The sequence below is a fragment of the Convolutriloba macropyga genome, chromosome 5 (assembly GCF_964194025.1).
Source record: "Convolutriloba macropyga chromosome 5, txConMacr16.3, whole genome shotgun sequence".
Taxonomy (NCBI): Eukaryota; Metazoa; Xenacoelomorpha; order Acoela; family Convolutidae; genus Convolutriloba; species Convolutriloba macropyga.
The window spans coordinates 22,997,773-23,011,987 of record NC_134472.1 but is presented as its reverse complement, the minus strand read 5'-3'; the positions used below and the strand labels follow the sequence as shown (position 1 = coordinate 23,011,987).

Sequence of the window (14,215 nt, the reverse complement as noted above, 5' to 3'; positions counted from 1 at the left end):
GTAACTCTCAGAGATGTTGTCAAGTGACCCTCACAGATAATATTAATTCTCAATAAAATTAGAAAAAGTATTACAGCTTTTAGTTATTATTGAAATATAGAAATGCCTTAATTTGGCTGAAATATTGCAGTCACTTTTTTGTACAATAGTTTTTCCATCTTGTTTTCAATTTCTAAAGTTGGTCTGAGAACTAGATATATTTACCCCAAATATATTTTAATTCCATGTTTCATCCCAACTCTGCAGTACACAATGACAAACCATTCAGTGGAGCTTCAATGTGTGAAGGGGGAGGGGAGTGATTGTGCCCAAACTCAAATGAGGAACTTAGCTGATGGGGGAATCCTTCAACATCTACCCCTTCTCATCGACCACGACTGATTCCACCCCTTGAAAAAAACAACAAACAAACAAACAGACAGATTGTTCTGACTTTGGTGGCCTACAATTTATGAAAACTTGAAAGAAGGGTGTGCTGTGCTTACAAAGAACATTATAGTGATTATACTGAACAAATTCAATTTTAGATGAAAATTTCACATTTTTAAAATAACCATTTTGGTGATATCAAATTGATTACATTAATGATGCTTACTAAAATTTGAATAACAATAATATGCAGAAAATTAATCAACTAATCAAGGTCAGGGTAGTGGGATTCAAAACACGTAAAAATAATTTTTAGGTTTAGCCACTTCAAAAATTTTCCGAAGAAAGTAAAGGATTATGGGATGTATATAATTGCGCTCGCCCAAATTACTCTTAAGAAATACTATTTAGATGAACAATAAACGTAGCTAAAGTTCCTCTGTTAGAAAACAAAGGCTGAAAGAAGTTTCCCCAAAAGGGCTTTAAAAAATTCTTTCGGTTACAAACTTTTTCTCAATTTGTTTCACTTTTAAAGTGCGTAGTTATGTACAGTGATTTAATTTACAAGTTAACAAGTCGTCATTTGCTTTATAGTCGATGCTTTATAGAAAAGCAGTTTTGTTACTTTGTTGAGCTGTTGATCAACATAAAGTTTTTTTTAAACTATACGTTTAGTTAATTCTATTATAAGAACGCGAACTAACTTCTACTGTTGCAATTCTGGAAAGTCACCTAATTCGAACGAACTCTATTATCGAACTAAAACTAAAAGAAAAACACAAACCTGAACAAAAAGCTGAACACAATGGGCCGTTGTATAAAACATGAGCGAATTAGCAAAGGTCATTTTGCCAATTATCATACCATCAAGATACCGTTAATTGTTATCAATTCCTATAAATTCTCACAGAATGAAATTTCTGTTAAGAATCCTTCTTTTCGGTTTAATAACCCTTCTGTCCGTCAACATCATCAAAAGTTTGCCGCTCAATCGAGTTTTACGAGAAGCCAAATTTAAAGTCAGCGAGTTAAAAGATGGCTTAAATTTGGGAGGACTTTATTATTCTGTCTGTATGGTAAATGCTAGCCAAGAATGCCCAGTTAGCCAAGATTTGGGTGAGAGTGCAATAGCGAAACCTGAAAAGAAAGATGATTTCAGTTGGCTCTTGGCGTCGTTTGACCTCTGCAATTTAGCCCACTTTGTAATGGGTTACAGCGAGCTTACCTCTGTGAAAAGAACACAATTAGAAAAGTTTACAAAGAACCAACACAATGTAGCTTCTTTGACAAAAGAATATTTCAAACTGCCAGATTTCTGCGACGTTAAGAAAACGAGGAAGGTCAATTCGACTGAAGGCCGGGACAACATGAGCTTTTGTGATGCTAAACGTATCTTTTGCTCGCGACTAGACGGTACGTTTAATAACCAGCAGTAGACTGCAAATTAGCCCTTGTTTTTGGAATGGTGGACTGTAGAATAGGAGAACAATTAAAGATGGTCATACTCTGGTGTAGGGGAAAGGGGAATTGGTAAGGAGGATGGAGAAGGTGTGTATGCGGGGGGGGGGGTACTATTAAATTTATGAAAAATATCATAATTTTTATCACATATTGTCATAATCGATAATCGTTATCATATGCTATATCATAATTTTCAGCACAATCAGCGAATTTTGAAGCTAAATAAGATTTAATAATGGAAAACCCCACCCTAGAGTTGCGTTTCTCTTGCTTCGCTAATGCGAACACATTGCCAAGAGGAGGCCACAAAGGGCAGTGGTCCCGTGTCGAAATTACCCCCTGATTACCCCCCAAACTGATGAAAGAGTAGGGGGTAACTGTCTATGGGGGTGAAACGACGCAAGATTAGGGGGTAATGGGGAGTAAAACGACGCAAGAGTGAGAAGGTCTTGGACCTCTTACCCCTACTCTTGCGTCGTTTCACCCCAAAAATTACCACACCGCTCTTACACCATTTTAAACCCCCCCCCCCCAAAAAAAAAAATACCCCCCATTACTACCCCCCTCCCCCCAACTCTTGCATCGAATTACCCCCCATTACCCCCAAAATGATGTAAAAGTTTTGAGAAAAATTGGTTGAAAATTCCTGCGATTACCCCCCTAATCTTACATTTTTGTTCTGACCCCACTTGTGGGGGGGAGGAACTATATACTCAAACGGGATTTTTTTTGTTCAGTCAATTTTGGCCGATCGATATATTCGTCGTAGAGAAATGTGAGTGCTATCATTGAAAAGCTGGTCCAGCGTAGAATTCAAAATTAAAAAGATTTTATTGATTTTCGTTTTTTTCGAGGAGTTATCGAGGATTGAAGTTTTGTGTGAACACTGGATATTTGTTCACTTTTAGTGTAATTTTTCTCAAAATTAAAATATTTTCTATAATAATAATATTTCAAAATTAAATTTCACACCAAAAAATGGACCAATTTTGTGTTCCTAATAGACTAGACTAAAGCCGATAAAAATACTAGTTCTGGTCTCTTGGGGAAATTCACTATCAAAAAAATTCGAATTGGGTTTGACAGCTCTTTTTTTTTATAAAATTTTTCTCTTTTTTGCTTTTTTAAGTCAACTAGAGACAAGTCACTTTTCATATCGGGGTTCTATTAATGACAAATCTCCTTTACATTGAAATGAAGCCCAATGAAAAAAAACCATCGTTTTCAAGGAATTGCTCATGTTTTTTTGGCTTCGATTCCGAGTTTTCGTAATTTTAAATGAAATTTTTAGTTTCTTTTTGAGGTTTTACTAATTTTTCGGAGTCCTATGGCATAGATTCATTGACTAACAGTGCAATATGTTCCATAATGAGCATTTAGTGAATATTTCTAGCGCTTTGAGGGGACAGCTAATTTTTTTTGATCATTAAAGAATCATAAACCTATTATCGTGAATTGTAAGTCAGTACAGGGGTGACTGCACCCTCCTCCTTCCTACTGCAACAACATATAATCTTTGTATCGGTTTTGTCTTCTAACTATTGGTTATATGACTTCAATGACGCAAAATTACAAAAAAAACTAAAAAAATTTTTTTTTGATATTTTCGTATTATTGGTTACTTTTTAAATCTTATCTTATTACCCAAATTTTGATATATCCCATTGGCTTACAGAAGATGTTCAATGATTCAAAGATAAAAATTTCATAGACAACTTTATGGTTTACGTGGCTTCGACACGTTCTTCTCGCACTTTTCTTTTGAATTTTTGGCTCTTGCCTGTTTTTGTTGTTGTTTTAATAGTCATAAGACCTATTGTGATATCTTACTGATTACCTCTGCATGACCAACATAAATTTAGTCCCATGGGGACATATTTGTGCGTATTTATGGACTTCCGCTGAGAGCTATTGAAATTAATGGCTGTTAAGAAATAAAAATAATTTTTCGAAAAAATTTTTTGAACTTTAACAAATCTTAAACTTTTCCGTGAACTGTTAGTCACTGTCAGTATTGACACAACCCACTTGTTTTCTACTGCTATTAAAAAATTAATCTGGTTAGCGGTTTCATCTTCTATCTATTGGTTGCGACACAAGATTTCAATTCTTTTTTTTATTTTTTTTGGATATTTTTGCATTACTGGTTACTTTTGAACTCTTATCACATTATCTAAACTTTTTACACATTATCAAAAAAATCTTAGCCCCAGTGGCTTGGTGAGGACGTTCAGTGGATCACAGATAAATCTTTTAGGGAAAAACTAATGGTTTAATTGACTTCGACACTTTCTTCTCGAACTCTTCTACTGAATTTTTGTTTTTGCCTGTTTTTGTTATTGTTTTCAGTCATGAGACTTATTGTGGAGTCCTGATATTTATCTATGCATGACAAATAACTTTTGACTCCCATCGGGTTATATCTGTATTCATTGAGCTCCGTTGAAAGATTTTGAGTTAAATTTTTCGAAAATTTTTCTGGACATTGACCAATCCTAAATTTTTTTCGTGAAGTCTCCGTCAATGTCAGTACTAAACGAATCCCTTTCCGTTCTACTGCAGCCAAAATTATTCTGGTCAGCTGTTTTATCTTTTACCTATTAGTTTTAAACCTTTAAGGCCACGAGATTTCTTAATTTTTTTTAAATTTTCGGGTACTTTTGATCCTTTGGATAACTTTGGATCCCTTTGAAATCTTATCACATCCTCCTACTGCTGATAGTCCCCATTGGTTTAGGGAAGAAGTTCAACGGATCATAGCTAAAGATTTCAGAGAAGAGCTCACGATTTGAATCGCTTCGACATTTTCTTCTGGCAATTTTCTTCTGATTTTTTGGTTTTTACGTATCTCTGTTGATGTTTTCATCGTCAACAACTTGTTGTAAGGTCTTATTCATGAAATATGGTTGGCAAACAAACTTGTTGTCCCATTGAGGCATAATTTAGCGTATTTATTGTCTTCCGTTGAAAGCTAAAGAATTTAATGGCGTTGATAATACTTATTTTCTCGAAAACTTCGTGGTTCAAATGTATTTTCATATTTGTTGATTTTTTTTTGAAATTATGCTCAATGAAAAGAAATCCCATTGCTTTTAAAAAAATAATAGAAAATAGAAGAGTTTTTAGTTTAAAGTTCATCTTTTTAATGCCTGCGACACATTTCTCGCTCAATTTTTTCGTGAACTTCCTGTTTTTGTTCTTTAGGTAGCCGTAAATTGATGACAGGTCTCATAGGCTTGTAATTGAGGGTTGAATGATTGATGTTACCCGAAGCAGTCAGTTTATAGCGAATAGTCTTAAAGTTTATGCTAAACAATTTGAAATATTTTTCCGAATTTTCAGTTTTTGTCGTTCTTTTCGTCAAATTGTCGCTTATTTTCATCAATGAGATTTCCCATCCAATTTCTGGTATTTAAAGAAGTAACACTTCTGTTGACATTTTTTTTCACCAATATTTTGTTTGTTGTGTAATATGCGTTTTTCTGAACGTTTATTGAGTGGCCATTGAATTGAACAATTGTAGATTTGTACAATAGATAGAACAATTGAAGAATTGAACAATTGACATAAAAATACATAATATTCAGATGATAGCTAATGATTTTAATGGTAGCAATAGTTTGTGTTTTCGCGAATAGTTTGTAATTTTTTGAGTTTCTTTTGTGTTCGTTTCTATGGCTTTGTCTAACCAAAACAGGTCTTTTTGGTTTTGTAATAATTTTTTAGTAATTTATCAAGAATTATGTAATTTAAAGTTAATGATTTGTGAGATTTTTGAAATTTCTTGGTGTAAAAAATGTTGATTAATTTATAAGTTTCGCCTCACTGTTCGTTCTTTTTGTGGGCTTGTTACCTAGTCTCATTAAGAAAACTCTCCATATGCTGTAGAGTTAGGAAAAAGTAAACTTGTGTAGTTAAGGTTTTATCTGACTGCTTTGTGACGTTGTTACTAGGTGCTTTTAAGCTTAGATTTTGAGTTTTTGACGTGAAATTTTTGTTTGTGCTAATTTTGTTGTTTGTTTTTTGTCTCTTAGTCTCTCTAATGTCAGATCACGTTGGCGCCGTAATGAGTCATGGGTAGATAGGTTGTGTAACGATTGTTTTAAACTCAAACATTTATTTTTTTATCTCTTCATTTGGTTGACAATTTAGTCAAAAATGTAGATGAGCTCGGGTCGGAACATTATGTGCGAACGCACATTAACGAGCCGCCTTGTTGGGGGTAAAAATTCGAAACGAGGTGGTAGGGCGTGAGGGATAACTCAAAATAGATATTCATTTTAATTGAATTTGTCTGATTTCAGGTGTTAGATTACTGTGAAGAGACATTGATAATCACGAACAAAAAAGAGACCGAAAACAAAACGAAATTTGTTGATTATTAATTACTAGTCGAAATATGTATATATTTTAGCTGTTTGTAAAAATATAAAAATTGAGTGTATAAATTAATGGATTAAAATGCTGTAAATTTTGTTTTTTACTCTATTTTGTTATAATTAAAAGTTTTAGTGGGAAATTTTACTGGCAAATAAGCTTTGAACTTTTAGATCTCTTCAGTTGGAAACTGTTTTGAGTTATATTTTAATTACTCGTAGTATCGCTTATAAATAAACTCAAGTAAGACCTATAATTCATTACTCTCACGAACTGTAATCTCTTGATTAAATAAATTCTCTCAAAAAATTACTGGAAACAGTGTATAAGACACAGACACAACTTGATGTCCTAAAAGGAGTATATTTTCGAACAACTGTTCAGACAAAAAATAACTGATGTTGACAATTTTTTTTCCGACGAGCCAATTGAGAAACTATCCAATGGCTCACGACTAAAAACCGTTGTATCAATGCTCAAACAGCTTGATATTCGTTAGCTGACACACTATGTCCATAAACCGTTGCAAAAAGTCATTGATGTTATCAGTGACAAAAACCAATAAAAATCTTTCAATGAAATTTAAAATATGCTTCAATCGGCAGATTTTTCTACAAAATGCGAAATACAGAATTGGGACGTAAAAAAAGAACATAAAGTAAAATTAGAATAAAATTGCAGAATTTCTACTAAATATATCACATGGAGAAGCGTCAACCATCAAATTAGCTTAATGGAAATTTCAGCAAACTGGTTTTAAATAATAAATTTTACAGAACAGTCAATCATTTTACAATCATTTTCATAACCACTTCGAGATTGTATCGTGCAAAAATGTCAACAGAGGTTCCAAGTTGAAAAAAACCAACTAATTGAAGTAATTTTCACACAGAGGTTTACAATACTTCAGGTGCTGGTATCAGCTAAAAAAAAAGTTTGGTGGGAAAATTTGCTCGAAAAAAAGTTTTCACTGTAACAGCCCCAAAAGTGCAAAGTGATGTTCGTAAAGTTACTCGCAAATTCAAATTAAAAAAAATTAATTAAGATAATTTTTAAAATCATAACACAAAAGTTGAGAAAAGATAGAATTTTGCAAAAGAAAATAGATTTGTTGGTTCTTTTGCGCGTGGCTGTCGTCCAAAACGATTATGTAACAAAAGTTTCATAATACTTTACTGGTATATCCTAGATACACACAAATCGTTGGCCGATGGGAATTGAGGAAATGTAAATGCTGTTTTATGATTGAGTCGATACGAAAATGGGTCTTTTCCGTTTGGCTGCGACTGATCCAAATCAAGCGACGGGCTAGCATTTTCAAGACCCGCGACAGAGGTTAATGGATATATAAACTTAGTGTTTTCTTCACCGATCAATCTTATTGAAAATTTTCGAGGTTGGTAAGCTGAGATTAATCCGAAAATAGAGTGACACGTGCGTTTGGTTTATCAATTCAGCAGTGTGAGGGGCAGAAAGGCTATCGGGTGCAACAACTCTAACAGTCGTATGTCGAGTTTTCTCCCGGTGAGATAAATTTTACCTTTTAAGGTACTCTTTTTCTAAGGTACTCCAAAATCTGAACAAACTTTCCCTACGCTTAAAAATGAAGTGCAGTTAAAGAGCAAAAGAAGCTTTGGCACTTGAAATTTTACCTGAGACGTGAAAACTTGTGGTCTGAAACGTAGTTAAATAGCAACGTAAGAAGGGGTTTAACACAGCAGATGACCAACTTTAAAATGGAAAACAATCTTCACAATTCACAAGTCTCTGTGATGTTTTTTTTTCCTTACACCCACAAAAATTTATATAAATATCGGGTACTGTAACACCTTTTGGAGGAAAAGATAGTTAGATAAAATGGTTAGGGCCCCAATTACTAATCCTGCCATATTTTGAAATCAGTATGGGTGTATTTGTGACTCAAATAGCCTGTAAGTAAATAGAAAAATAACTCCAAGGAACTAACAATTGAGGTGAGCAATCTGCTAACCAACACCGAGAGCCAACTCTATGTAGACGATGCGTTATATGCTTTGAATGACAAAAACACTAGCAATAACAGTCCCCTTCATGACAAGACCATCTTACTGCAGACGGAGCCCCCACTATCCGCTATGTTCCAATCAGTGTTTGGCACAAATGATCAAAGTCTTTCTCTGACGTGACTAATGAGTGCGTTCATGATCCCAATACCAAACAAAATTGATGAAAAATTTTCAGTTTAGTCTAATGCATCTTACTTGTTAGTAACAGAGGTGGCAGAGGTGGACAACAACGGAGGCGGAATAGCGACAATAGACGTGCACTATGAAGCAATCAAAAAACTATATAATGGCGAAGAAATTATTACATGTTCAAAAGATGGTTTCTAGTTCCAAAATGGCAACAATTTTGGCTGTCGAAGGTATTGCACCGGTCAACAAAGCAACTCTTGATGCTCTGAAAAAATTGCATCCCATTGAAAAAAAGTCAACATTTTTCATCAGGAGTTTGTCAAATCAGTAACAAAATCGTTAAGGAACAGCTTATTTTGTTTTCAAAATTCAAAGAAACTGTTCCTTCGAAAGTTTTGAGAGTACCGCATGGAATCAACCGCAAAATGTGTTGATATCAATGACTAAAATATTAAACACTGGTTCACGTAGAGAAATTTCTAAATATGTTTCAAAATCTCGATGCAGTGCATCGCTATAAGCGTTCTTGAAAAAGAAAGGCGGTATTTGTTTTCTGCTGTTGGTGAAGTCCTTAGGAGGCCGATATGTAATTAACCAACGGAGGAAACAAAATCAGAAGCAATAGGCAATTCAAAAACCTGAAAATGGCAATTCCGGTGAAGAGTTATTTCGAAAAATTATACTTCTGACGAAAAGTTTGTGTAAAATTCTTACCCCGTCAGGCGCTTCCGGTGTATGGCAATTGGACTGTGCCGTAGTGCATTCAATACCACCTTATGCAGTGGAGTGCTGAAAATAGTTGCTATTGCAATGACTGACATTTTCATCTTTACCACCTTCTGTTATTCTCTATACAACACTTGTAATCCTCTGTACATTCTCTGTTATTCTCTATATCAATTTCTGTTATTTGCTCTCAAAGTTTGTTATTAGCATTGAGAGCGGAGTCCCACAAGACAACCCCTTGGGCCCGCTTTTTTTTATGTGACGCTCTGGTCCAATAATGAAGAAAACCACGAACCGTCGCCAAACCTACAAGATTCCTGGTACCTAGAAGACAGCGTCCTGATGGGCTCAATAGTCAATCAGATTACATCCTGAAAGGCCAAAGTGTGCGAATTTTGGTCTGCAGTGGACTTTAGCAGCCCTGACAAATAAACGAAAAAATTGGTTCTTGAAGTCCTTAGTGCTGCAACAGCATCCCAAGTTCATCGGCATGAAATTCAACCAAAAAGTAAGGAATATACACATATTCTTTGAGCATTCGGACTAGTTTTGTGACCCTCAGTACGCCTTCGGTATCTTACGTGACTGCACTGGGCCCCCAAAATGGTGTTTTCCCTTAGTTTACAAACGCCTAGCAATTCCATTATTAAGTCGTCAAACAATTTTGATGCCTAGCAGCGCGATGAATTTGAGAAGCTCCTTGATAGCGTTCGTCCCGAAGACCCTCGGACTCAAGCCACCATAACCGTTAACACATCAATTTTGACTGCTCGCAAAAACCCTGACCGAAAAAAGCGTCAAAAGACAAAAAAACTGCAAGCTTTCTAAGAAGTTTACACCAGTTTACTCTCAACTTTTCGACTATTCGCAGAAGACGATCCAGTAAGCTCCGGATAATGAAAATTCTCAAGGTCACAGCGAAAGTTTAGCTCGTGAAAGAAAATCTGCTAGACTTTTCTTTTGTATCTTCGCTATGCTGGGCTAGAGCATGGTTTTCTGACTCCCCCATTCCAGCTCTGGGGATTCATAGGGCACCAAATGAGTTTAAAAATAGTGCAAAACACAGGTTGTGCAGTTTATTTTCCCACTAATGTGTCGAGAAATGTAGGGTACGACTTGATGCGCAAGTAAAAAAAAACTTTTCCGTCCAAAAAATTAACTTCTCAAAAACCGGTATTACATTTGATCCTCTTGTAATCGATGTTTTTGGTAGCATGTCAGCAACTCTCAAGAAAAGCAGTCAGGTGGTTGACCGATTTATGTGACTAGAGGTCTTTCCAAGACCACGCGATATCTGTTGATTTTAATCAGCTCATACAATCTTTATCAACCCCAAAATTTCAATCATCAGTGAAGATGCTTTTAGCAAGAGCCTTCAAGTTTTATGTTTAACATTAAGAAACCGCCCAACCAGAGGGGATAATGTTTAAATAATCGTCACCTAGGGGGGGGGGGGGGTGGTAAAATAGAAACATATACGTAAAGTTTTTCGCATCTTGTGGGTGGGAAGCAATAATAACTGAAGATTGAAGTACAATAGCACGGAAGGAAATTAAAAAGACAAGAAACCATGCTCGTCGTGAACTTATTTTTCGGAGAGAAGTCAAACTTATGTATGGTCAATTGAGAACATCAATGGGCTGTCTCAAAAGTCATAAACGCTTTATGAAACTCCCAGTGGCTATTAGCCCCTAACAAATTGTTTAAGCCCCCAAAATTTTGATAACCTATTTTATTGAAATATCCCTGAGCCAAATGACCTATGATCTGATCATAAGGATAAAGTTAGATTTACTTGAAAATAAGTCAAGATGAAGCCTGCTTGTACATTACTGTACTGTATAATTGCTATCAGTCACACGTCTGTTTGGAATTTTGTCACCATCCTGTCCTATTAAAAAAGCAGGGAATAGAGGACTCTTCAGCAGGAAATGAGTAATGCAGGTATTTTTGGAATTGAGGCACAAAATGACAAAATTAAATGTCAAAAAATTTTGACCCACCTCTAACACTATTTAACAAAAAATTGATTATATTGAAAATTTGGGTATTCAAACTTTTTTGCATAAACGAACTTTAATTCTATGCGCTCTTTTACTATACTTTGGAACAAAACCAGCTTGCATAACCAACAATATTATTATAATACAAAGAAATGGGCAAGAAGAACAGCATGCCTTGTTTTATTATTGAGAGAAAATTTTCAGCCTCGTAATAAAAATAATATTGTACAATTCTATGATTGGGCATATTTTTGCGATATGATGATATCAATCTGGTAAACAACAAAGAAATAAAAAAAACCTGAAAGTGTCCCCTCCCCATCTTTCCTGATAAGTATGTTACGCATTACAGTACACCAGTATTATATTCCCACACACTTCTATCCGACTTCAGAAAAGGAGTTACTTATGATTACTGTTTAATGAAACACACTCTCTTCTGTGCTAGGATGGAAAATGAGTACAAATTTAACACCCTGCAGAGATGTGGGGATACGGAGGTAAACAGACGATCATAATTTCAGTTCTCTGAATCGTTGTAATAGAAAAAAAGCTGATTGGTCTCAGGCCATGTCAGACAGAGAATCTTGAGAAGCAACTAAAATCTATGAAACAGAATTAAATAGTATTCCATAATGCCAATAAAACTACAATGTCATAAGTAATTTTAAAGAAACTGTTTCTTCTGGAACGATGAAGCAAAGTGATAACAATTCTTTGCATTTCAACCATTGTTGGTTCACAACAAAGTGGCACTTAAAACCTTTTTCACCTCTTTTCGTTCACAAAATACTGAACTTTGGAGCAACCGTTAGAGTACTCGAACAAGAGGGCACGCACCGAATTAAAACTGATTCTTCAGTATAACTGAGCCCAACAAAACTAATAATGCCAGAAGCTGCAAATGTTGATCGTTTCTTATAAATTTCTTTAACTTCACAAACAGTCAATTGAAAACAAAGTCCTTTCGAATATAAACTGAAATTTAATTTAAGAAAATGGGAAAATGAAAAAATCTAATGTGACGGAAAGTAATGGAAATTTAAGCTAAAATTAAGTAAACTTTTGACGTATCTCAGCGTCTATTACTTGAATCAAGACAGATTTTTTCTGTATTCTATATAGATCAAAACAAGGTGCAACATTTCTTTTTTTAACTGTTCTAAAATTGTATAGGATTAAAAAGTCATTTAGTTGTTGGTGTTGCTTGCTCTACAGAGGATCTAAGCAAACAAATGAGACCAACTCTAGTTTTCTAAAAGAAAGGGGAAGTTGGAACATTTGACAAAATAATCGATAAAAGTGAGCTGAACCAATCTTTGAAAGGATTTCTAAAACGGAGATCAATTTTTGTCCACATATAATATAGTATGAAACAAATGAACGCACGAGTCATTTTGGTCTGCAAACTAATGTATTTGGCAGACAAAAGGTTGGCCTCAAACTTTTTGCATGAGTCTCATTCCTTTAAATAACTTTAGTAACTACTTCATCGTTACTAGTCGTTTTAGTTTGCATGGAAATTCATTTCACTCCTGCAATTTTTAGGATTAGCACAAATCAATGATGTGTTGAGCAAAAAAAAGTATTAGAGTAAGAAAAATTTAAGAATGTTGAAGAAAATGTAATGAAACCTTGGTCTCATCCCTCTAACTAGGGGACAAGAATAATTTTTTTGATGCTTAAGAATGAGTGCGTCATAGCATCACAAAAAGTCGGCAGACATTTTTAGAACCACTTATTATCCTTTCAATTTCAATTTCATTTTCAAAAAATTTTATGTTGCATGTCTTTGTCATTTTGCGGAACTCAGATTTATCACTTTTTACTGTCAATTCGAAATTAATTTCGTTTTGAGTGATTGAAGAAAATATCAAGAAAACAATCTTTTTGGATCAGTTCACCTTTTTTGCTGATAAAAATTATGATTAAAAATCAGAAGCTTCAAGGTTCTAGAAAAACGAAATGCTCTTTTTGAGTAGCGTCTAGTATGTCATCCAAAAACTGGTTTTTATATTAGTATGAAATGCTCTTTTTGAGTAGCTTCTACTATGTCATCCAAAAACTAGTTTTTATATTGGTTTCCTTTCTTGAACAAAAAAATGTTGCAGCTGCTTTCTTTGGCCAAATCAAAAATATGAAAGATTGAGAAAACAGGTAGTTACTGTTGCTTACATTTTAAGCGATAATAAAAAATTATGTAAGAAAAAATTCGAAAAATATGTTATTATGAAAGAAAGAGAGGTTGCAGTAGCTCAGAAAACTGACGATGGAATGGAGTGACGGAACTCTTTCATGTGCCCTCCAAAACTGGTCTATTGCTTCCAATAATGCTAATAATAACAAACTGAATTTCGTAGCCAGATCAGAACATTGTCTGCAAACTAATGTATGTTTATCGCTGGTTAATAAAAGCTAATTGTCATTAAAATTTTGCAGCTTTTAAAAACTCAGGACTTTCTTAACTCAGGTCCCCTAAAAATGAGGGAACCGTTAATATTATTTTCAATTCACATCTAAAATCTTTTGCACCAACATCATTTTAGTACCACAATGTTTAGGATACTCTTTTCATTAGGAAATTGGCATTGATGTTAAAAAATCACAAAACTTACCAACAATTAATTTCATTTCGAGCACAAAAAAATGAGGAACTTTTAAGAAAAATTATGGATACCTTGATTTAATCCCTCTACGGGAAGTCATCAGTTTTGCTGATACTGGAGAATAAAAACTTCATAGCAGAAAAACTTTACATATTTTTAATTTGACTAGACATCTATTTGTTTAATCTTTTTCGACGAATTTTTCAGGTTGCATTGTTTGCTACTTCCTTACGCTGGGTGATTCTGGAAAAAAATCAATGGTTGCAAAATAGTCTAGCCATGTTTTTTTTAACTTAAAATTAATAGAAATGTTTCTGGTTTGCATTCCCTCTTAATTCATCAATGGTTCGACATTTCAGTTCAAAAAACAAATTCACTATATTATGGAAAAGAAAAGATTAAAGGCGAGGGTATTTGAGAAAAAAGGGAGTCGATAAATTTGCCTTCGTCTTGTTTAAAAACAGTTTCCGTTTGGATATGTTTGTCGTTTTATAACACT

The 14,215-nt window shown here is 34.4% G+C and overlaps 3 protein-coding genes across 4 annotated transcripts in view; 1 reads left to right on the top strand and 2 right to left on the bottom strand.

Annotated features, from left to right (window-relative positions):
* The window catches only part of LOC142339883 (uncharacterized), a 49,065-nt gene extending 48,512 nt beyond the window's left edge, over positions 1 to 553 (top strand). Inside the window, exon 6 of one of the 2 annotated variants that reach the window (XM_075390203.1) lies at positions 247 to 553. In XM_075390203.1, coding sequence (XP_075246318.1) covers positions 247 to 381 — 135 coding nt within the window. In that variant the 3' untranslated portion in view covers positions 382 to 553. The remainder of the gene's footprint in view (positions 1 to 246) is intronic. The other variant, XM_075390204.1, reaches the window with a different exon arrangement.
* Positions 1 to 14,215, bottom strand: part of LOC142339245 (T-complex protein 1 subunit theta-like) — a 300,794-nt gene that overhangs the window by 197,787 nt on the left and 88,792 nt on the right. The gene's annotated exons all lie outside the window — the stretch shown is intronic.
* Positions 1 to 14,215, bottom strand: part of LOC142339249 (transmembrane protein 203-like) — a 179,986-nt gene that overhangs the window by 76,979 nt on the left and 88,792 nt on the right. The window lies entirely within an intron of this gene.